General features: G+C 52.2%; 2 protein-coding genes across 6 annotated transcripts in view; both read left to right on the top strand.

Annotated features, from left to right (window-relative positions):
- The window catches only part of HOXD3 (homeobox D3), a 31,536-nt gene that overhangs the window by 255 nt on the left and 7,070 nt on the right, over positions 1–24,211 (top strand). The window contains exons 1-2 of one of the 5 annotated variants that reach the window (XM_076342563.1): positions 17,699–17,749; positions 23,653–23,736. The gene's annotated coding sequence lies outside the window, so the exon portion shown is untranslated. The other 4 variants (XM_076342564.1, XM_076342561.1, XM_076342562.1 and 1 more) reach the window with 4 other exon arrangements.
- On the top strand, positions 11,694–14,062 carry HOXD4 (homeobox D4). The gene is made up of 2 exons (XM_076342566.1): positions 11,694–12,466; positions 12,870–14,062. Exons 1-2 carry the CDS (start codon positions 12,058–12,060, stop codon positions 13,172–13,174), a joined length of 714 nt encoding a protein of 237 aa, XP_076198681.1. The 5' UTR covers positions 11,694–12,057; the 3' UTR covers positions 13,175–14,062.

The raw sequence follows: 24,211 nt of genomic DNA, 5'->3' as shown, positions 1-24,211 counted from the left end.
ATCGTTGTTATTATTATCAATAATAGTTGTGGGCATGCCGCGGGGTGCGTGCGGGTCTTGCGCGGTCTGGCGCGGAAAGGCGCTGCGGGCCGCGATGGCGCGGCGAGCCGCGACCCTCCGCGCCGAGGGGCGTAAGGCTCGGGCGCAGTGCGCGCAGGCAGCGCCTCTCCTGCCGCTGGGTTTCTTCCAATAAAAGGCCTTTTTTGGGTACTTTTCCCCCTGCCGGTCTGAAGCGCGGTGCGGTGATGCCGTGGTTTGTTTTCCCCATGGCGGAAGGGCGCTCGCGTAACTTTAAAGCTTAACAGGTGTTTTCGCAGGAGAATCGGGGTCAGTGCTCCCGCGGGGGCGGAGGGCGCGGGGCGGCCCCGCCGAGCCGGTCGGGCCGGGGGCTGTGCCCGGGGCCAGCCCCGGGAGCTCCCGCCCGCCCCGCCGGGACGGTTAACACACCCTTTTCCCGCTGTACCGTGCATGAGCCAGGGCTGCCGCTCCGACCGGCTCGGCGGGAGGCACACGGGCCGGGCTCGGCAGCGGGCGGGCGGCTGGTGCCGGGGCCGCCCGGGCGGCCCCAGCCCCGGGCTCCTCCTCGCCGGGCAGCGCGGGGGCGGGCTGCGCGGAGCCACGGCCGGGAGCGCACCCCCGCAGCACGGCTCCTAACCCACGTGGAAGTCATGAGAGGCTAAATGGGGGACGAGTTCTCGAAAAAACCCGCCAGGTTTATTTTGAAATATGTAGAGGAGGTAGAACAGTCACGTAAACTGTATCTGCGTTACCTATGTATGTGTATACGTCCATATCCGCATTACCTATATACGTGTATATACGTATCTACACCTTTACTTCTCTTTTAGAACATATATTCTTTGGAAGTATATTATTTCGAACGTATATATATTTTACACATCTCCTCTTCATTTTCAAAATGTTAATGTACAGTAGAAAACCCGCTGCCTGGTATTTAGTGTTTACATCGTTGGTCAGTGATGGAAACGCACCGTGCCATTGCACTGCAGGAATTTGCCGAATCGCCATTTACCTCAAAAGCAGACACTTATTTAACGGTAAAGCAAAATGCCTGATTAAACCATACCGCGTGAGGGTGGAAAGGTGTGGGACGTGCCGCAGCTACATATTTTGAAACCGCAGAAGAAATTCTTCTTTAAACCATCCCCAGCTTGCTAAGCCCGAGCCCCGCTACAGTAAGCGAAAGGTTGCCTTTCCCTCATGCTTTGGCTCTTTGCGCTAGCCGACCGCCCGGCGCTGCTGAAGGACTTGGGGATTATTTGGGAGGAATCGTTTTCAACATAGCAACAGTCTTCAAGAGTAACTTGGAAAGTATGTATTGCGTTAGGTTTCACTCTCAGAATCCCTCCTAGGTGACACAGTAATTATAGCTGCTCGGCTATAAATCTCTCCAAAAACTTCGAAAAATCCCGTCCTTGAGCTGTTTTCAAATTATTCGTAGCCTGGGGGAAAAGAAGAAAACAAAAGCAGGATGTTCTAACGAATTCTAATGTGCATGTGTGTGTGCGGGTCCATATGCTGACACATACGGATACACATATGCATTTATGATCCCACTGGTTTATGTGGGAGTTCGGCCCCTCCTAAACGGCTTCCTTCCTTCCTTGCTTTTTCTCTTTTTCTTGTTTGGTTTCCCCCCCCCCCTCCTTTTTCTTTCATTTCTTTCATTAGCATTGAAGCACACGTAGGTATGTGTATGCTCTTAAATATACCTATGTGCGTGAGTATTCATAACAAACTCTGTATGTACGTGTATATACACATATGACACATGAGTACTGTATTTTTATATCTATTTATACACCTATGTAATGTGAGCGCCTGTATGTGTGTAGATGTGTTGGTGTGCTGTGATTTTCGGAATACAGAATTCACATTCACATTCCTCACACCTGCTTTGTTTCCCGACGTGTTCGACAGAATTTATGACTCATCTCATTTTCTTGTCGAAAGGAAACAGCCGATCCCTAGCCCACACTTTACTGACGCACGGGCAGTAAAATAACACCACCACAAAACAACCAGCAGGAAACGGCAGCCTGCGCTCTCTGGCAGTGCCCAGGTATCGCTGGCGCCGGCTGCCATTTGGGAAGTCAGGTTGGGTCCCGCTTAGCTGCTGCAAGTTGCCTGGAGGAGAGGTGCAGCTTCTGCTCCCCGAGTCTGGCAGGGGTTTGGTGCAAGGAGGGGAGGCGATGTGGACTGCGGACCCGGGAAACCCGATAAGACTCAGCGAGGAAAACACGCTGGTTTTGCGCTCTGAAGAACAGCAAATCCCGCCGATTCGTTCACTTCCCAATAACGTTTCTCTTTCCCCAAACAAATATAATTCTCACGGGGTGTTTTATGAGCGCTTGGGGCAGAAAAAAATCCGAACAAAGACAGTATTTCACCCCTCGGTTGGCAGGCAGCTGTTAAAGGTATTTACGGCTCTACTGCAGTGCGGCACTCAATGCTGCTGGAGCGGGAGAGGAAAAAACAGGAAGCGAAAGGAAAAGATGAGGCACAATAAACATTGCAGCAGGTCGCGGGGGCCGGGCGGGGCGCGGAGGAAGGGTCTCTGCCAGAGACAAGAGGCAATAAAAGTGCATTCAGAGGCAGCAGGCTTTGCCCAAACCCAGCACTCGCCTCCCATCACCCGCGGGGGAGGGGGCGGCGAGAGGCGGGGGAGGCAGCCCGCATCGCCCGCCCAGCGCCCCACGCCGGGGGCGACCCGAGCTGGACGCCGCGAGGGTGCGCGAGGGTGCGGGGTCCGCAGGGGGCAGCCCAGCCGCCCGCCCGGCCCCGCCGCCGAGGCTCGGCTCCGCCGCCTCTGCCAGCGGGTGGGCGCCCGCCCCGACGGCCCGGGCCGGGGTCACCTGCCCGCGGCTCCCGCCCTTCGGGCGGCTGGGCCGGGGCGCGGCGCGGCCGCCGGGGGCGCGACAGGCCCTGGCCGCCGGCATCAGCCATTTTGTCTCCACGGCCTCTTCCAGGAGAAGGCGCTGTAGGACAAGCCTGGCCGCTCTCCCCGCCTGGGCGAGGGGCCCGCCGCCCCCCGCCGCCTGCTCCGGGCCCCGGACCCGGCCGCCCGCCCGCCCGCCCACGGGAGAGGCCCACCGACGGGCGGGGGGCGCGGGTGGGGCTCCGCCACCCTTCTCGGGCGTCCCCGGAGACCCCCTCAGCTGGGCCCCAGTTGTCCCACTACCTCCAGCGTTGCGGCCTCCCGCCCGCCCCGGGGTCCGCGGGCCCTTACTCGCACCCGTGCGCGCCCCTCCGGACTCCCTGCCTTCCCCACGGTGCCGGCAGGGCTCACCTCGAGTGCCCCGTCGCCCTCCCGGTCACCGGCCCGCCCTTTGATGTCGGGCAGCCACCGCTTCCTTCCCTGCCCCTTTGATGTGGGTGCCAGAGCACCGTGGCGGCCCGCACCCGCCTCCCTGCCGGCTCCCTTCCCCCGAGCAGAGCCCCCGGCCCCCGCACATCCCCCCTGCCCGCTGCAAGCTGGGGCCCGGCAGATTTCCCTGCCTCCGCCTCACCTGTTGCCTCCAGGCTTCATCTTCCCCAGCCGTGCCCGGACATGACCCTGGCGGCCCCGGCTCCCCGGGCCGTGCCTGCCCCAGCTAGACGCTCCCACGGCCCCCGGCCTCCCCTCCCTGCCCCGTGCTCCTCGCCCTCTTCCCCCGCGGACCCTGGGTGCCGCCGCCGCTGCCCCCGTTTGATGTCGAGGCGCGGCTCGCCGCCGCCCTGCCCGCTCCGGGTCTCTGCTGCCGCCGGATCTGGCTGCGGGCGCGGGGTGCTGCAGGCAGGGGCCTTTGCATGCCCACATCCTGCTCGGCGAGGGCATGGGCGGCGAGGTGACTGCTGAAAGGTCGGGGTTATGATGAAAGCAGAGAGGGCTAATGCGTTGGACGCTATCAAGGCGTTCGGTAGGTCTTCAAAGTCAGAGATGGAACCTGTCATTTTCTGGCGGTGTGGTCCTCGGGGTAGGATGCTGGTCTTCGTGTCTGTCAAGTAGCATCGAAAGCAACGGTGGTTTACACACGCGATTCAATTTCCCCAACCCTTTTATCGCGACAATTACCAGAGGGAAACCAACTATTACTGGGTTACCTCATTCCACATCTTATCCATCTCCAGATCGTCAGCCCCGAATATGAGAACTCGCATAAAAGCCTGGAGAATGAACTGGCCAGAGCTGCAAAGTCAACTTCCACATCTGCATTTTAGAATAGGAAATGCGAAAATCTCCAAATTCCCTCTTCAAAATCTCAGGGCTAGAATTACTCAGTTGCAGAATCATTCATCTTGCCCCTAGATCACAGGGAGTTGAATCTCGCTCATCAACTCCTCACTCTCCCACAGCCTCACCTTTCCCAGCCCCAGCCTCCCGGACTCGTTTGCCCGAAGCACATGCCCGGCCCGGGCCGCCGCTCCCGCCCCGTTTGCCAGGGGTTGATGCTTCAGTGCAGTGCGGCCACGCTGCCTGCCTCGCCACGGCTCCTCTCCTCCCGCACCCACTTGAACAGAGCTGGTGGACAGTACCCTGTCCCGAAACCGTGAGCGTCTCTTGCCCACGAGATGCGCCAAAAAGCCATCGCAGACACGCGGGGAAGGACGTGACACGCTCCCCGTGCCGACACAGGGGCTGGAGCCCACCCGTGGCCCCCGCTGCCCGGGACCGGACCTCCGTCGTACCCAGCACCCGCTGCCAGGCCCGGGGCAAACGCATTTGACTCTGCATCGTGGTTCTTGTCGTCCCGGCCTGTTTTCCCCACATTTTGTTGGACTTTCCCGTGGCACCCTCACGTCCCGATCCGTAGCCTTTTCCCCCACCTTCCCAGGGAACGGGCGTCCTGTCTTTTTGCAGCTGCCTGTCGCTGAAGTCGTTCCCCCGGAGGCCAGTGAGGACCGGGCGTTTGGGGGGGGACGACGGGACTGGAGGCTGCCACGGTGCCTGGTCCAGCGCCTGTGGTGCCCAGGCCCGGGTGCCTAAGCAGGGAGCGCGGTATAGCCCCGTGGAGCGGTTCCCCTGCCTGCCCAGGGCTGGGAGCACGGGCCGTGCTCCAGCTGAAAGCGACCCACAAGTCAGCCCCACGCAGGGCAGCCCACCCCTCTCCCGGGGGCGCCTGGCCGGATCCCCCGGGCTTTCATCGGCCGCCCGATAAAGTTGCTGAAATGTCACCTTACGCACTGCCCCCGCCAGCTGTCCTGGGCAGGGGAGGGCGCAGGCAGAAAGCCATTCCCCAGCTTAGGCCATTAATAAAACACGAAGGTGATGCCGTATGATTAAAGCATTGACACAGAGCAAGGAAAATAGTGGAATGCAAGATAACCCCGCGTCGGAAAGAAGGAGCCGGAAAGGAGCTCAGGACGCCTCTTGCTCTCTGGAGAAAAACGAATGGATCAACTGTGATTTGAGCCACCTAAAGAGTACGGCGAGAGCTAAGCTACCCCTTTTAGGCAATTTCAAACTTGTATAGCCAGATTCGGTAGGAAATGGCCAAGTAAGAGCAGACCAGGAGGGACCTAACTCTGGCGTTAGACAGGCACCACCCAGCTGGTGACAGCTGGTGCCACCACCCAGCAAGGAGCTGAAGTTGGTTCGCTTTTCAGAGCTGAGCCCCTGCGCGGAGGCGCATCCACACCCGCGGGCTGTGGGAGCGGCCGGTCGCCTCTGCCCGCGGCCGGTCCCCAACGGGGCGGACGCGGCTCCACGCCCTGTGGGGAAGGGACAAGTCCCTCCTTGGAGGCACCAGGAGCTGCTGGCCGCTCCGACTTCCTCATCTTAGCCGTGATAGATTGGGAGCTGATGCCCGGGTTCCTTTATGCTGTGTGACTGCCAGGGACATTTGACTTCCTGTGCTCGGGCTCCTTGAAATTCTCATTTGCTAACTCACACCCTGCTCCCTTCACACCAGGGCTGTTTTATTGTTTTATAACCCTCCTTAAACTTCCAGTCCTCAAAGATCTCATTGTGGCAGGCTTCACACTTTCTCCCTTTCCAAAGCCCGGTGCCCTCGCTGTTTCCAGCAGTTTGGTCGCTTGCAAAGGTCCGTCGGGTGCCTGGCGAGCTCGCAGCCCCTGGCACAGCTCGCCTGAGCAACGGCTCAGGAGGTGGATGAGTCAAAACCATTTTCCAGGGGCGCCTGACCAAAATGCCGTAAACATCACGGGAAGGGAGAGAGGGGACCCCCTCCTCTCCCCGCAGTACCTCTGGGTTTTTTCCCGACGATGGGCTTCCCTGTCCCCGAAGAGATGCAAAGAAAGGTTTGAACGGGTACCCACGGCAAAAGGCACCCGGCTCCCTTCTCGAGAGCAATTTGGGAGCGCTAACTCCCCTCTTAGCAGCTTTCCCTACAACACGCTCCTCAAAAAGGCCGGCATAATGCCGCGCAGCTGACCTTCCGCCCATCCCCGCTATTCCGACCCAGTCCCGTTTTACAGGACAGATTCAGCGAACCTTTATTTAGCGAATAAAAGTTTAAAGCTGAAGGTTATTTATGGTTCCACAGAGATAGGTCCTGAGTGGCTATTTAGAAGCACGTGATTCCAATAAACTTTGTTTTATGGCTTGAGAGTTGACAAGCCAAAATATAATTCCCACCATAAATTAGTTTAAGAGCATACAAGTGCAGATGCTTTCGTTCCTGGAAGCAGTAATCGGGAAAGTGTTAGCAGGGAACCGTCTGCGGGAATGCGGCCGTGCAGGCACCTCTGCTCCCGGCTCCCCCCGGCCGGGGGGGGAGCGCGCAGTAAGTCCGCTACCAGCCTCCCCACTGCCACCGCCGCGCTCGGGCTCTCTTTGTGCCCCTGGAAACTCCGTGGGAGTGGGGTACCAGCGCCGCTCCGCCCGGCAATGCGGAACGGCTTTGCTGGGGAAAATGGACAGGTAGAGCTCAGGTGGCTAGGGCAGCGCCGGGACGAGCGGGCTGCTTCCCGCCTGAGATTTCCGAATGTCATGGGACATCTTACTTGAAGCTGACCTTTTTTATTAAAAAAAAAAAAAAAAAGGATAAAAAAGAAAGGAAAGGAATGGTAAGGGAATGTTTAGTGCCGAAACGCTGATATTATTCCACTGTCCTTGCAAGCTCTGAATGCTATCAAGCGTGGGCAGAACTAAAAAAATATTTTTTTAACAAAAACAGTCTTGGGAAGCTCTATCTAGTGAACTATTGATACCGAGGCAATTGCTCTGTGTGCAATACAGTAAGTCTCCAAGATATCGCAGGAAGGCAATAGAAGGGGTGAAAAATCGCTTACAGAAAAGAAACCCCCAATATTAGTATTTTACTTTCAAATATACGACGCGTTTCAAGAGCGTTAGACTGAGCGCGTTTTTGTTTTCCTTAATGTGATCTTTGAAAGTATTTATTAAAAGATTTGAAGGAAAGTTCAAGTCAAATTCGTCCTTCTATAATGCAAACAAAGACGCATGTCTCGTGGTTACTGTTTGGTTAATTAGGTGATCTTAAAGGGGACCTATCCTAGAGTAATCCGAGATTTATTCTTATAAAACTGTAGTTCTTTCTGTGCTCAGCATGGATACGATGCTGCGTGGCATATTGTGACATTTTATGGGTGATGGTTTAGCAAAGGTGATCTGAATATTTCATTTGTAAGTGACTGGATCGCCACAGAACAAAAAAAAAAGGCCTTTGTTATTCTTTTTTTCCATCAGTGAAAGAGGCAGGTCTGACTTTTCATCCCTTTAGAAATTATCCGGTATAAAATCTAGGCTATGAATATTAAAAGTGAAAGATCACATCCCGGACACAGGGAAAGCATGTATTCATAAAAAACTGCCTGAATGCAACGTGGTCCTCATTCGGAAGGGGCTTCCACCCCACCACTCCGCTGCTCGCAGGATTTACCACCAGCTCCTCTCTGCCTTCATCTATCAAACGTGGTCTCTAACTGTTCTCCAGAAATATCACCCGTATGTGGAATACAACAGTAACAAACGTTTTTATTGCAACAGGTTCGGCAGCATGGGAGGACACCCACGGTAAGTAACCTCTTATTTCTCGTAGAGTTTGTGATGCTTGAAAATCCTGTTCCTTCCCTTCAGACTGGAAGAATTTAAACCGATGTATCCCTGCTGAATATTGCTACCGAAAAAAAAAAGGAAAAAAGACTATGTCAGCATGTGAAGGCTCTTGTGGAGTCGGCTTGCGGTACCGTGTCATAATCCTGGCTAGCGTTAAAGGTAGAGGTGCAGTCTCCTGAGGGTTTATTATAGGGCTGTACAGGTGTCCTCCTGCTCTCACACTCCGAGGCAATTAGCAGCGTTTCCATTTTAACTCGGTGGGACCGTACAGCGCCTCCCCGCGCAGAGCCCGGACGGATCACGTTGTGTCCCAGCGCCTCATAACCTTGGCTACTCCCCCTCTTTTCTCCAGACGGGATTCAAAGCAGAGTTGTGCCTGCTATCGAATGTTAACCTCGTTTGGCATAGCCTGGTGAATGAGTGAAAGAGGCGGTAGCTCTGGAGGCTGTCGGCGCTAGCCAGCCGGGCCAGCCCACGCCGCAGCCGGGTCGTGCGGGGCGGTAGCGCTGATCCTCCGGTACTAGGTCTCTCCGGGCAAGGGAGAGTCAAAAGTGGATTTAAATGCTGTGAAGGCACGGAGGGGAATGGGTACCTGAGCTTAGGAGGGCAACCTCGTACCGTAGGGGTTTTCGCATCCCCGATGGTCCCGCACGAGCTGCGCTGGGGGGACCGAGGGGAGGGCAGCAGCTCAGTGCGGAGCAGGAAGTGCAGTGGAACCTTTCTGGCTGCAGAAAGGAGGGAGCTAAGTGCATCAGTCCTGGTGCTTCAGACTGAGACCGGCTTGTCTCTCAAGGAGGAAAAGGAAGCCTGCGATATTTGGAGATTCATTAGGTAGACGTTGCCCTCCCTGCTTCTGCCAGCCCCGCTCTGACCGGGAGCATGTAGAGGAGCGGAGCTGTGTTCGCGTTTCTCCCTGTTTCCTCTCCTTGCTTGCTGATAAATAATCTCTTTCACTGCTTGTGCCAAGCTTCTCCTTCTCTTTTTGTCTTACGTTGAGATATTGGTTTTCGAGCCCTTTAAATACGAACTGAAGAATCGCCTCCAGCGTTGCAGTTTTAATTACCATAGGTAACTTTCCTCCCCCCGCAGCTCAGCCCTGCGCTATGTAGATGCCCTTGGCATTTTATTCCAGGGCCGGCCCTAAATGTATGGATTACTTGTTTTCTGCCAACGTACATTTAGCATACTGATTATGAACCAGAATACAAAAAGCCTGATAGATCAAAAGCATTTCGTATGGGCAGTTGAACAGGAGGTGAATATATAACGCTTTTGTTCATCAATAACTCTTTGGCTTTGACCTGTCTGAGCAAGTCGTGCAATAAGGTGAAACGCAGGTCACAGCGTCTAACAAATATGAAAATGTGTAGTATTAAGCAGAGCGGGGAGCTGCTTGCTTCCCCAGCCCCATCGCTTCTCCCCGGGCAGCCCTCGGCGGGCTTGTCCGCTCCCGGGGGCTGCCCCAAACGCAAGCTCGGTTTTGGGGGGTGAGTGTTACCCTGCCAGTTCAGCCGGGTGCTTAATAACCCCCCCGGGGGGGAGGTATCCACCCTCCCCTCAGAGAAAGGAGGAGAAAGCGGGGCGAGCCGCTGAAAATAATTGGGTGGAGATTTAAATAATCCGGGGGGGGGGGGGGGGGGAGATTAGGGACACAAAGTCGTTTCGAGTTGCACTTGCTGTGAAGAAGACACCACCGCAGTGCTAAGAAAGCAGATGTTTAAAAATAGCATCCCCCAGATCAGGCAGCTGAGAGTTGGAGGCAGGCAAGCAAACCGGTACACATCGCTCGGATAAACGCAACACCCCCAAATCTGCCCTCCGCAGTGGTTGGATGTATCACACCCGCACCATTATTTGTCCTTATGGTGCCTGTTTTAAATAGTGGAAGGAGAAGAGGTTGACCGCAGGACAGCAGTGAGGAGCTGGGTCAGACACAATTCATGAACTTTTGTACTCCTGTGTGCCGCTGTCGACAAAGTAAAAATAATGAAACTTTGTGATATGTTTGTAAATGATTTCGGCTGACCTCTCGCCCTGCCCTTCACCATAAACGCTACGGCGGGGAGAACCTGGGAGGGTGCGAGGCTGCGGCTCGCAGGCAGCTCGCGGGGATAATAGTAGACCAGCATAATGGGACGAAGGTAAATTTGGAAACTCTCTTCTTCCCGAGAGCAACTAACTCCAGCCTTTAATCTCCTCTTTTTCACCAATCGCTGTTTCTGTTGTCGGCTGTTTTACTTCTGTTTCGATTTTGTTTTTAATTCTTTTTTTGTCTGGGGCGGGGGTGTGTGTGTTTCTAATTATGGAGAATCTCTTCAGATTCGTGGTAGCCTAAATAGATAAAGGCTTTTTTCTAAATTATTTTAACCATTATTATCCTAAATAGCGCAATTTGACCGGTAACGTCCGTTTTCCGTAGCGAGGACGTAAACGGCAGAGCATTTAAAGTGAGCAGCAGGTCTTTCTGAGAATTTGGTAGGCGATATTCATCGCTATAAATTGGTGGAGAGTCGTATAGCTCTATTGCAGCAATAATAACAAGCGTGAATCTTTTCTGAAATCCCACCTTCCTGCAAATCCGTATTTCAGAACTGAGTCCCAGCAGAATAGTTTGCATTCCTCAGAAGACAGTAAGGACTAAGAGAATTGCAAAGACCTGCTATATTGTAGATGAAAACAGAATGTTATTACGTTGTCTATATATACCCTGTAGAACCGAATTTGTGTGATATTCATATAGTCACAGATTCGATTCTAGGGGAATATATGGTCGATGCAAAAACTTCACCTTTCTGCAAATGGTTAGAAGTTTAAATACTGGCGGAATCAAAGGGCATGTGCGTGCTGAACACTCAGAAATTATAAAAGTTTTGCTGCCTCGCTCCTATTTGCTAGGTTTTAGGACGTCTCTTAAAATTTCAGTTGTCGTTCAGTCGTGACTTTCACTGACAGACTGTGAATTTGAACAGTTAATCTCACCAAATTTTCTGGAAAAAAAAATTATCTACCAATCGGTGAATGAATCTTTAAAAAGATACTCATAAATTATCTGGATATGCCAGACGTTAGCAAAATTTTCCTGTCAAGGGTCCAGATCGCATCAAAATATTTACGACAGCAGCAAAAGCAGCATTCGCCTCACTGGAATGTGTTTACTTGTGCTCCAGGAATGATATTGATGAATGAAGACCGAATTTATCTCATTAAACCCGCGATATTTTTAACCTAATTAAATGCCGTCTTCAGTTCAATTGATTGAACTTTAGTAGTTAAAAGTGAACGGTTCCTTGCCGCCTGTATGATTTTACATACATAGGCGTACAGATTTATATATACACGTGTGCGTTTGCGTGTGTGCGCGCATACGTATGCACACATATATATTGAGGCTTGAAAGTGAATGAGAAGTTACTGATTGCCTAATTTTATTCAGCACAACTAAATTCTGGTAACTTTTGGATGACCTCTGGGAGACAAAGACAGGACAGATCTATTGTACATCATATTACCCTCTTCTTTGACGGCTTTTCTTTTCCTCGCCTCCCTATCGGTTTCCTCCCTTTTAACCCCACTTCAGCTCCTCGCTCCGTATATTTCTTTCGATATTTTATTTAAAGCGGGGTCACAAACCCCGGTGGCGGTTGCGGCTGGTAAATCAGACGGCGGGGCATCATCCATCGGGGCTGAGGGAAGCCAGCTCAGACAAAAGGCTGGCCCTACCTGCGGGCCGGGGAGGCGGCCGCCGCCCGAGGAGTATCCCCACACCTCTGGTACCTGCTCTGGGGGGTGCGACCCGCCGGAGAAGGGGGTCACTCGGTTACAGGGATGTTATTGAGTGAAATCGGTGGAAATGCTGAGCTGCGGAGAAATCCGGTGATCGGCTCCCGCCTCCCCATTGGCCGGGCCGGTCACATGCCCGCCTAACTTTATTCAGTTGACAGCAAGTAGGAGGGCTCTATGGCAGGGGAAAAAAAGACAACACGAGAAAAATTAGTATTTTCTACCTTCAGAAATTAATGGCCATGAGTTCGTATATGGTGAACTCTAAGTATGTGGATCCCAAATTTCCTCCTTGCGAGGAATATTTGCAGAATAGCTACCTAGGCGAGCAGGGGGCCGAGTACTACAGTGCCTCGCAGGGCTCTGATTTCCAGCACCAGGGACTCTACCCACGGTCAAACTACAGCGAGCAGCCCTTTAGCTGTAGCAATGCCCAAGGCTCTGCCGTGCAGCCGCGGGGTCACGGACAGGAGCAATCCGGCCCAGCGAGCCACTTCCCCGGCCAAGCAGAGCATTGTCCACCGCCTCCAATGTCCAACTCGCGAGCCTGCAGCCAGCAGCCGGCCCTCAAACCCCCAAACGGGTCAGCACTTAAGCAGCCAGCAGTAGTTTATCCCTGGATGAAGAAAGTCCATGTTAACTCGGGTAAGGATCCTCTTCTTACTTTGCTCTTCTACCCTGCTTCCGATCGTCCTCAGCGACGCTCGCTCGAGTCCCTGCCAGACTCGTGGACGAGCTTTTTAAGCCGAGGTAGCCAATTACACTCGTCATAAATTTTTATTGCTGAGGAAATAGGCCGTTGGCCATGCGGGGCTTTGCCGTGCAGGAGAAAACTCCATTTTAGGAGCCTGCTAGAGGCTCCCAGCCTACCTAGCTGCGTGTGCCTGTAGTGCCTGCCTTAAATGAGGGGGAGAGCAGCCCGTCCATTGTAAGCAACTGGGACGAATCCAGCCCGGCCACATGCTCGCAGCTCGTAAGGTTTTCTTTTGTAAAGTCGAACCGGCAAGTCAAGATTAGCTTTGTAAAGTTCTCCGTATTTTTTTCCCAGTGAATCCCAATTACAACGGAGGGGAACCTAAACGCTCCCGCACAGCTTACACCAGACAGCAAGTCCTAGAACTGGAAAAAGAATTTCATTTTAACAGGTACCTGACCAGGCGCCGCCGTATCGAGATAGCCCACACTTTGTGTCTCTCTGAGCGCCAGATCAAGATCTGGTTTCAGAACAGAAGAATGAAGTGGAAAAAAGATCACAAACTGCCCAACACGAAGGGCAGGTCTTCTTCCTCTGGTTCAAACCCCCATTTACAGACTGGTTCCAAGGACCGTCAGACTGACTTGACAACTTTGTAGAAGAGGTGAAATTTTCCATTTCATCCTTCGCTTCTGACCAGTACTGTACATAACTGACACTGCCCAAGCAGAACCTGCATGTAGCAGCTAAGGACTCGAGAAACTGTCATCTTTCTTTAAGGTACTGTTGTACAAAGGAGACAAAATGACGCTACTTTGGACTTTATTTTATTTGCCTCTGCTAGCACAACCTAAAAAAGAAAAAAAAAAAAGGGGGGGAAAGAAAGGAAAAAAAAAAAGAAACATCATGCAGGCAGTGGGAATTGGGAAAATATTAAACGAGACCTTCTGTCCATAAAAAGTAATAAATCATTGAAAATGAAACTGTCCTGTGTTTCAGTTTTGAATTCGAAAGTGAAGGTTTGATGCTTTATTCTGGGATTTTTACTTTTAATTGTCTTTTTATCCCGTGCAATTTCGGGAGGATGCATTTGGGCAAGTTGAGGACAGGAAATTTGTAGCATAGTCTTTTATTTGAACATAAAGACTAGTAATTGTGAACTTTTTGTGCTGCTTTACCTTTCTTGGTGTAATGAAAATAATTGCTCATTTCCATAACGTCTCAGAAGATGTGCATAGGAATAAGTGAAAACGGGTTATTTTATGTACTGATGGTGTTAGCATATTTATTTATTTGTTACGTAGAAGAGTGAAGATAAAAAGAAAAATAGTCAAACCAAAAACGGGGGAGGGGAGCTGGAATACAGTATTTCTCCTTGCCAGTCTCATGAACACATGTATAATGTTTACTTGTCTTGAACGTACACAACTTTCTTGTCCCTTTTTTTGAATTTCCTTCTTTGTGAATAGGAAAAGCGTCCCTGCTCCTTACCGTGTGCCATCCAGGGCTAACAGGCTTGAAATATGTTTCCAAAGTCTGTTCTGCTCAGCGCTGTGCTTTAAACCATTGATACCTCATTTAAAAATGGGGGGGGGGGGGGGGGGGGGGAAGGGAAAAAAAAACCCACAAAAAATCACACCCCCCCCAACAAAAAAATAAAAAGCAAACCCCAGAGTGAAAAATGAATGCGATTTCTGATATAACCTGAGCCATTCAAAGCTGAAAGCTGAATGCATTCTTTAAATCAGATTTTAAATTTCTTTTCTGCCCAAGAGGGAGAGAGGCTATGTGTGTTGCTGCTTTGCTTTGTTTTGGGGTTATTTTGGTCTGTTTGGGGTGGTTTTTTTTGAAGATCAGTGATTGTTTTTAAGCAAACCACGACACATGTCTGCAATGGTTGGAAATCTCAGCAAGTTGCTTTCAGGGAAAGGGGAAAGGCTTGGATGGGAGCAGAGCTGGTCTAATACCCACGGATTTGTCCCTGGCTGCTGGCTGCATCGTGCCAAAGTTTTAGTGCGCTCTAACTACCAAACCCAGCCAAACCAGCTCCCTCAGCCACTCACACCTCCGCTCAGGCGATTTTAAAGCTCAGCCTTTATCTCCTGTACCCTCAGGGCAGCCTGGGAGAGAGACCATATCATCGACATTGTAACGAGATGATCCCTTTATTAAAGAGAAAAGGGGCAAAGAAGAAAACCCAGAGCAAACGCTGAAAGGAGGCGGAAAGAGCAGGGGGTGAGTTAACGTGCCCATCTCCAGGCTGGGTGCTCCCCACCGAGGACTCACTGCTTTCTGGGCTCGCTCGGGAAAACACTGGCCAAAATGGGCTTGAATGAATTCGAAAATAAAAGACGAGCTTTTCAACAGGAGTGTATTCGGCAGCATTAACTGTGGCCAGCGGTTAATTTCTGCCCTTTTCTCATCCCTAGAACTCCGCAAAGTGTCTTGTAAGACTTGGTCTTTTGTTTTAGAGCCTGGAGAAAACTCTTTGTTCTTCCTTAGGGTTAGCCCAGTTCTCAGACTTGCACATGGCAATACTTGAATATCTCCACGTCGTGATATTAAAGATGGATATTCCCGCATTATTCGCATCATTGTTTCTATGACAAAAAGCACCGAGTTCATACATAGTAAAGACGTCTTTTTTGTGACGCCTTCACGTTGAGAAGCTGAAAAGGTATTTTACTGAAGTTCGGCTAAATTGCAGGAACAGGTTCATCCAGAGGACAAATTTTCTATTCGATTAGTTGTATTTCAGCCGGGAAGAGTGACCTCTAAACCCTTAACCTTTTGGACCCAAACTACCCTTCCCTTTCTCTGGCATGGAGAGCAGCTAGCAGCAGCGCTTGAGGAGGGAATTCCTGAGACAAGTTTTCAAGTTTTGTTACACCCGGTTCCTGCGGTAGCGGCCTTTCGTCTCCAGAGTTGTCCAAAGCCCTCCCTTTGCTCTTCATACAAACCTAGGGAAAGAAAGGAGGGGGGGGGGGGGGGGGGGGAGGAAGAGAAGATAAACTTCTCTGGCTGCTCTTCTTGAAAATCCCCCCTCCCGGACCCCCGCTGTTTACTTAAAGTCTGTGATAAGTTGGCTGGGAGCAAGGCAAACGTGTTATTCGAGGGAGAGCTACCAACTTTGGCATCTGTGGTACAGTTCTGGAAAATAATGGCCTTGGATAAGCAAATCCTTGCTTTGTGCTTCTTATCGACCGAGACGGCTCCCGAAGTTAAAGGGCCAAATTCTGCTCCCAGATTTCCTTCCCCCGCCCACTGAAGTCAAACAGGGATGTAGCTGCGAGCAGAATTTGTCTCATCGTCTTTTGAAATGTTAATATCTCCAGGAGGAGTGTTGGGTTCAGCAGGCACAGCTCTTACAACCCTGTTCGCAAGTCCCCTTTGAGCGAGGCTGGGGCACTGTAAGTTTACATAGCTGTAATTGCGCTGTAGCCTCGCAGAGAGAATGCGTGAACTGGAGGCAGAAAGTACCTAAAGAAATTGTGTCCAGTTGCCAATGCTCTGAAGGGTCAGGAATGTCTGTAATAACGACCAGGAGCACCCACTGCTCATTATATCCCGTGGAAAACGAACCTGAGGGTTTTTTTAAATTGGTTTTTAACTCTCCTCCAGAGTTATTTTGTGTAGGAAGGGAAGCTGGTTGTTTTTGTTTATCATGGGTGAAACATTGTGCATTGGAGCCTTTGTTAAACGGTCACATTGTCCAGCAATACTCTCATCTCTGTTAAAGTGTGATGCTTTCCATAGACTTTGCCAATGTTTTGCTGCCATTGATTAAAGCGTTATTTATACTAATTGTCGCCTGTAGTTTTGATGTAAGCCCTCCATATACATTTGAAATAATAAAAGGTGTAGAGAAATAGATTCTGGTTTGTACCTTGAACAAACAGTCCTTACAAGGTGGGTCTCTCTTCTGTGAAAATGCTGGTCCCTCCCATCATGACAGTGTTAAAAGATGAGTGACTCTGCATAGCATCCTTCCAAATGTCCCTTTGAACAGGTTTGCTGATTGCCCCAGCCACAATGGTGTGACTCTAGGCCAAGCTGGAGTCTATATTTAAATTTAGGCTGCAGTTAAAAGTGCCTGTCATCCATTTGCTACTGCTTTGCATTTAACAAGCCCTCCTAGAACGACTCCCGGATTTATGTGTGTGTGGTAGGAGGCGAGGAGCCACACCTGAAGTCACCTCGATCCCCACACAGATGTGTGCCTTTTAGGTGAGTCCTGGAAGGAATCGATTTAAAAAGAGACGAAAATCTGAAATTGAAATGCAGTGAGTAGCTGTCTCTAAGCAGTAAGCGCCACTTTTTCAGCCGATGCAAACGAAAGATCGCAAGAAAACACAAACTTAGAGAGTTTAAACTTTCCCGTGCACAGAAGGCAAACATCATTTTTTTCTCCCCTGCGTAAGCACCTCAGACAATAACACATACCTCTGGCCAGGAGAAGTCGATTGCACTATTTTTGTCATAAGTATTTGTCACTGAGGACTTGCCCTCTCCTGGAGCGTGGTCAAGGCACGAGTCCAAAAAGACAGTCTCTTGCTCAGCCCGGGACAGGAGCGTGGTGCACAGAATAAGGCATGTGCCCTTGCTGCCTGGAGTCCACGGAGGGGAGGGTGCGTGTGCGTTTCTAAGCACACACTCGCTAAGTTTAAATATCGAGGCACATTTTGTGATTATACTTTCTCTCTCTCCTGTTTAATGGCTCCTCCTGTTACTCCCGATACATCAATACAGTTCTGTATATTATATCACCACTAGTCGTTAAGGTAAGAATGAAGAGGAAAGGCAGAGTCAATAGCAAACCCCTCTCACTGTACAGTACAGTAAATAGGGACCTCTCGGTGCAGAGCCACACCGCTTCCAACGGCCATGTTTGTTAGCCCTTTCCCCTGATTCTTTTTCCTTTCCCCCCCCCCCCCTCCACCCCCCCCCCAAGCCTAGAGACCAAAATAATCTTGCTAGGAACAGTCATAACAGGCAGAATTTCAAAGTGCAAGGAAGATGATAAGAATAGATTTCTACAAGTCCTGACCACGTGATTTGCGAAATAATTAATTCAGCACGTCCCTTAAGAAACACGGAGTCGTCATTAATCTGCCAAGCAAAGGACTCTATCAGACTTGAAAACTGAAGAGATCCCAAGAATATAATATACAAAGGGTGCAGTCCCTCTCTCTGCACACCTAGGTCTTTGGTAGCTGCCGAAAAAGAGACGCCCGGTACGTAAATATTTTTTACTTTTATTCCTTCTTATTTAAGCCTTAATGAACTCAGCTGTCAAACGCTTGACAAATAGGGCACGCTGCTTCCTGATTTCCAGCTCGGCAGCGGCCGGGAGCCGGACCGGGCGCAAGCGGTGACCTTTGCTTCCCAGGGAGCGGGGGGAAGAGGGCGAGCGCGGAGCGCCGCGGAGCCCCGCGGAGGAGGCAGGCTGACCGCCTCCCGGGGCGGCGGCGCTGACCGCGGCCGCCTGCGCGGGGAGGCGCGGAGCGGCGCGGCGCGGCAGGAACAATGCGGCTGTCAGGGCAGCCGCTGCCCGGTCCCACCGGCGGGGAAAGGCCCTCAGCTCCTTTGCAAGCGGGGTCGTAAATTTTGCCGTGCGTCTTGACAGCGGGGCTGCAGCGGGGCCGGAGCCAGCGCCGAGCGCGCCTTCCCCCCGCCGCCCGCACAAAGGCCGGCCGGCCCCGGCCCCGGCCCCGGCCCCGGCCCCGGCCCCGGCCCCGGCAGCCCTGCCCCTGCTCCGGCCGCCGCCCGTCTCCGCCCGAGCCTCACCGCCCGGCGCGGGGCTGCGGAGGAGCCCGGGCGCATCCAGCTTCCGAAGCGGGCACGCCGCCTTTCAAGCCCTCGATCAATAGCCCGGACTAGGGGGAAATGGGATTTGTGTTTTTCTACAAAGCCACTCTCTATAAACTCCACAGAATATGGACAACGAGACTGAGATTTCTCTGTGAAATCCCAGAGTCAGCTGGAAATACTTTCTGCAAACAGGATATTCTTTATTATCCCTTGCTGGAGTAATTTCTAAAAAGCCCTAGATTGTAGCTTTTTATTACTTCCGTTTCGGTGGCAGGACAGAGACAAAGTTTCCTATGTTATGAATTATACATTCAAACAATAACACATTAATTCAATTATTCAAAGATGACAAATGTTTATGTGCTTTGGTAGTGACTAAGGAACAGATTTGCTACTTCACGAGAACTCCTACATTTTTATCAATGAAGTTTTATATTATCCTGTTGGTCCGGGAAAGAAACCAAACTCCGCCAAGACACGCAGTAAAACGGACCCGAACATAAATCGCAGCCCTTTCATAAGAGCGTTTATTCCCGCATATAACCCGGGCTATTTTATCAGTTTGACAATTGCCGGAGTTGTTGTTATAAATCATCATAAGTAATTCCTGAAAGGGTGCGAGGCTGCTGGGGGGCGGGCGGAGACTGTAAATCTTTCTGTTTTATTGCTCTATGAACATATGCTCCGATTGAAGAAGTCTTAGATCCTTTACTGGAGACAAATTCGCGCAAAGCTGGAGTCCCACCAGCCAAAGGATTAACATTTCCTTAATACTTTTTCAGTCCCCTTTACGATGTCTTAATTCTGGTGGCGGTGGCGAAGGTGCACCTTCCTTTCAGCCGTCCTCCATTTTTACATTAAATTTCGCCTTTCTTTTTTTTTAGCCCTAGCCTCTGAAAAGACACCCGAGGGCTGTGGGGCTTTTTCCAGGGGGTTCCGAACTGCCCTCCAAAAAGGCATTTTCTTCTGAATCCTCTTCGTGCTCTTTGCTCGACCGGTGCCCAACTTCTCTCTCGCACTTTTGTGTGGGAAGCGAAAGCCCTCTCCGTCATCCAAAATGTCTAAACAGCCGCCAGAATTATGTTCGGCTTTGTGTGTATGTACACAAGTATGCAGAACACGCTGTGCGTGTAGGGGTTGCTGTATGTACACACAGACACGCGAGCGCGGGGGGCTCTGCAAAAGTACCCAGACGCCGAAATATATGGCTGACGGAAAAGGATATAAAGAACCATTACCTCTTACTTGAGGCGAGATTTAAGTGCATCGTTTCGAAGAAATATAGGATTATAAATCCGAAGCCGTACACAATAATTTACATTGAACTTATGTTTCCATCACTGGACTGCAATCTTTTTATAACTGGTTTGCAAAGTCAGGAAAAGCAATGTAATTTAGATAAATGTTACAATGCACTTACGGTTAGTATTGTAAGGTAATACGTTACTGTCACATCCCCATGCTTTGGATGGTAATGAAATCATAGCAGATGTTAGATTAGGTGTGGTGTATTTATAGCTACAGATACGTTAGAAAAATCAAACAGAGGAACTAATACAAATTTTTTTTTTTTTTTTGGCCGAACTGGAATTGTTGGGGAGCTTTGTGGGCACACATGACGGATATACATCGGGTTTGCTCTATGTCTCTTCATACATACAGAGGGGGGAGGCAGACTCAGGGCAGACACACACACGCACAAATGCCATGAGGTTTTTTTTCCCCCAGCGCTTCTTTAGCTTCCAGACAAGGGTAGTCCCCGCTGCCCCGCATCTTCCCGGCACGGAGAAGGAGAAAACAAAAATTCGCGCACGCCAGTGAGCCCCAGCGCCTTTCCGCCAGAGCAGCGCTGCTGCGGAGCTGCCCCCGGCGCAGACTCTCGGCTGCAGCCGGTCCCAAATACCTCCTCCTTCTCCGCCGGGAATTTCTGCGTCCTGGGATCATCCCGCGGAATTCACCTTTTCCCCAGCTCCGCTGGCCCCGCGGGGCGCGTAAGTGCGGGCGCCGCCGGCGCCGGCCGCCGCGGTGCGGAGCGGAGCGGTGCGGAGCGGCGCGGAGCTCTGCGGGAGGAGAGCGGGCTCGGCAGCGCGGCCGGGCGGGCCGGTGCGCGGAGCGCGGTGCGCGGGGGGCAGCCCGCCCCGCGGGGCCCGGCGCGGCAGCCCCGCTGCGCGGGGGCGCGGGCGGCCGCGGGGAGCGCGCCAGCCTCGGCCCCGGCGAGCGGCTCCTGCCATCACGTGGGCGAATATGCCTGTATTTTAAGGCAGTGCCTATATTTCTGATTATAGAGGGGTTTCTCCTGCTCGCCCCCAAAATTCATCAATGGCCGCACGATTTAAAACCAAAACAAAACACGAGCCGGCCAATTGCTGCCTTTGGTTCCAGGAGGCTGATGGCTAAAGGGTTGTGTGTTGATTTTTTTTTTTTTTTAAAGCCCAACAAATTCCGATTTCCACTCGCTCTCTTTTATTGGTAGTTGAGCCTCAGCCTGTTTTCGTTCTATCGGGAATTCTGGTGTATGGAAATGTCTGTAAAACCGCAAGATCAGGTTTAGGAGAGTATTGTCTGCAGACAAAGGGTGAAGGATATATTCTAACAACTGCAAGCGCAGATCCTGAAAAGTGAGGAGCCCAGGTTTATGATAAATTGATACACAGGTAAGCAACTGCATGACAAAATGGGACCTTTAACCACAGGGGCTGCATTATCGCCTTTACTCAGAGACTGTCTGGAATTTGTTCGCAATCTCTGCCCACAACGGCTGCGAACGCATGGAGTGGTCTCCACCTCCTCGAACGTTTTAAGCTGTATCTTCTTTTTATTATGCTCTTTAAATAAAAAGTGGACTCCTTCCCAAAGGCTAGGGGAAGACGTTTACCCCTATCCTCTTCCCAATTTTCGGTGGTTTCAGGAAGGGAATTACAAATAAGTAAAGAAACGAGGGAGAGACAACTTTGCTAGATGCTCCCATTGCCAAAGTAAGATTGAGCATCACGTTAATGCGTTGCCGTGGATAGCCGGGCAGGGGGTAGCCGTGTTGATTTGTAAAGGGCGATTTAAAACAGGCTCATCGGTAATGTAGCCCCTACATAGGGTCTCTTAAATATTCCTGCCAAGTGGCTTCCCGAACCTTTTCCCCTCGCCGTGCATTCGTGTTCCTCAGTGGCTGTTGTTTTCCTCCCCCAGTTGTTGTAGTGTTGATATTACCGGTACGCTCACGCCTTCGAGTTACACACGCTGTTTGAAGCACGGCTTGATATTTATCTACCGCGAAGTTTCTTGCCCTGCGTTTGTGAGGTTTGATCAATAAGGCGGTGGGAAGGTGCCCGGGGGGGACCGGTGCCTCTCTGGGCGGACTGGGGGGCTGGAAGCGGCCACACAGCCTCCCCGCATACATTTGCAGCTCAGCTCCCTCTTGGGCTGTTGCAACCAGCCCGGCTCTCCCAGGAGCGCCTGTTTCCACTGGCTTGTGGCCTGCCTGGAGCCCGGGTGAACTCGCGGGTTATGTTTATTAGAGAGTCCCCGCGTAAAGCCCGGCTTTGTGCTGGCGAGCAGGAGCGGGTGTAAGGCTGCGCCGGACCCTGCCTGCCCCGAGTCACCCGGGCGAGTCCTCCGCGGTGGCCGAGGCGTCCCGCGGGAAGCAGGACAGGGGGGTGAGGGGAAGGGGAGAAAGTTGGGGTGTTTTTTTTCCTTTCTGTTGCGTGTTGCTCTGCTCGATCAGAAGTTAAAGGCAGTGAACATTTTTCTTAGCTGTATGCCTCCAAGCTGCTGGCCTGCCAAGTTAGTCAGCTGAATCCAATTACTGCAAGCAGCATTTCATTTGGCTCGATGGAAGCACTCACTTATAACTTCACCTAAAATTTCAATAATACCCATATTGGGCCCACGCCTGAATAATTCTAAAGATTTCCCTGGGTTTAGGTCTGGCAACTTCTTCTCCGAGGTCGGCTCTGCAGGAGCGGCGCTGGGGGCAGAGCACAACAGCAGTTCGGCATGCCCGGACTCCCCTCTCCGCAGAGCAAACTTTGGGGGCTATTCCTGTGGCCGTGGAAATCTCGGTATTTGGCCAGGCTCTTGCGAAGTAAACCGTGTCTAGAGCAAGAAGGCTATCGCTTGTGAGGCTGAGGAGCTGCTTCGGAAAGGGATGAGAAGTCGATAATTAATTAGGGACAAAATGAAAACTTACCGTGTTAATCAACAGCGGCTAACAATGACTCGGTTTGCAATATTATGATCTCTTCGCTCAGGGGCTAAGGTGCAACCCAACTTACGCTGCCTTCAGACACCCTGTAAAGTGCTATTTCTAATGAACTCTCTTTAAAAAAAAATAAAGCACTTAAAGTTGACGTACGCCCACGTGAATACATTATATAAGACGTTACCGGGACAGGCCCGGGCCAAGAACCTGAGCGAGCATCATGTGTAATCATGAAGCTCCACTTCCCTAACTCCAGTTTGCCAGCATAAATTAAGGTGATTTGGAGGGGGAATGTTGCATCCTACTGGGTTTGGGTAGGGAGAGAGAAGACTCGGTAGAAAGTTGTAAGGTCTGTTGTGTTGTGAGCTATTGGAGGCGCTTCCGTTGGTTGTTCATTAAGTGGTGAGTTATTGCTATACGAGCCAAAGGTCATTTCAAAGGCTTATGGTGGCTAGATATCGTCTTTATAATGACCCGGGCTTCTTTGTGGGGGATTTTCTGGCGCTCAAGTTCTTAAAGTCCTGAGTCGACACGTTACACAGCCAAATGCAAAATGCTCACTTCGAGCCGCAAATATTTGCGGCGTATTTTCAGCGCTGGGGTTTCTTCGCTTATCTTTCTCTCTGTCTTACCCGGGGGGAGGAAGGGAGAGAGACCCGCGCTAGCTCCGTTCCCGCGGAGCGCTCCGCGGGCCGTGAGTGCGGGCGGCGGGTGCGGTGGTTGTGACCGACGGCGGTGACCGCAGCTCCCCTGCAATGGCGCTCCCGACCCCCCGTGCGCTGCTTCTCCGCGCCTCTCCGCGCCTCGGCCCGGGCTGGGCGCTCGGGGAGGCAGGCGCGGCTCCGCGGCCGCGCCCGGCGCGCGGGGCCCGGCGGAGCGGCTGCCGCGGGCCGCCCTGCCCGGGTCCGACCCGCAGCCGGGGTATTTTGCTCGTTTCTTTGCTCCCCGCCTCTCTCAAAGCGCTATTAATAAATGAAGAGAAGCATCTGCGCTTTGTCTGGTAAAAGATCTGACGCGGATGGAGAGACACGGTGAGGGGCTGCCGACGAGAGGTGCGTTTATTAACAGAGTCCTAAGGAAGAAAGTCCCAAACAAAGCAGTTTCCGCTGAGACTTCTCACTTTTGTTGCAGGTCCGTGCCCACGGATTATCCAAAGGAACCTGAAGATCCTACCCACACAGTTAAAGTCAAAAATCAAGAAAAAACATAAGTGTGGTGAGTTCTCTAAATTTCCTTTTCCATCCACCTCTCGCTCCCCCAGCGTGACAGGCCCTTCGCAGGGAGCAAAGCCCGGACCCGGCCGCCGGCCCGCGGAGCGGGAGCGCTGCTCGGCCGAGCCCGGCGCCGCAGACGCCCGGGGCGTGCCGCCGCCCTCCACGCCAAATAAATAGCAGCCCGGAGAAAGCCCCGCTGAAAGCAGCCCGTGGTCAGAGGGAGCCGAGCCCGGCTGGGGAACAGCCAAGACGTGGACCCAGCCGGGGGGGGAGCGGGTGGCTCCCCGGGGGGGTCTCCGCAGCTGGTTTAAGAGGCCCCACGGCGGCCACCGCTCCGTGCCGGAGCCAGCCCCCCCCGCCGCTCCTCCGACGGCGGGGCCCCTCCGTGCTCCCCAGTGCTCTCAGCCCCGCCAAAGGCGAGACCCCCCCCTGGCTCAGGCGCAGCCCCAGCGGTGGGTGCCCGGCCGCCCGCGGAG

This window comes from Aptenodytes patagonicus, chromosome 6, assembly GCF_965638725.1.
Source record: "Aptenodytes patagonicus chromosome 6, bAptPat1.pri.cur, whole genome shotgun sequence".
Lineage (NCBI taxonomy): Eukaryota > Metazoa > Chordata > Aves > Sphenisciformes > Spheniscidae > Aptenodytes > Aptenodytes patagonicus.
The sequence above is the reverse complement of the archived record's forward strand: the minus strand, read 5'-3'. Positions and strand labels throughout refer to the sequence as shown.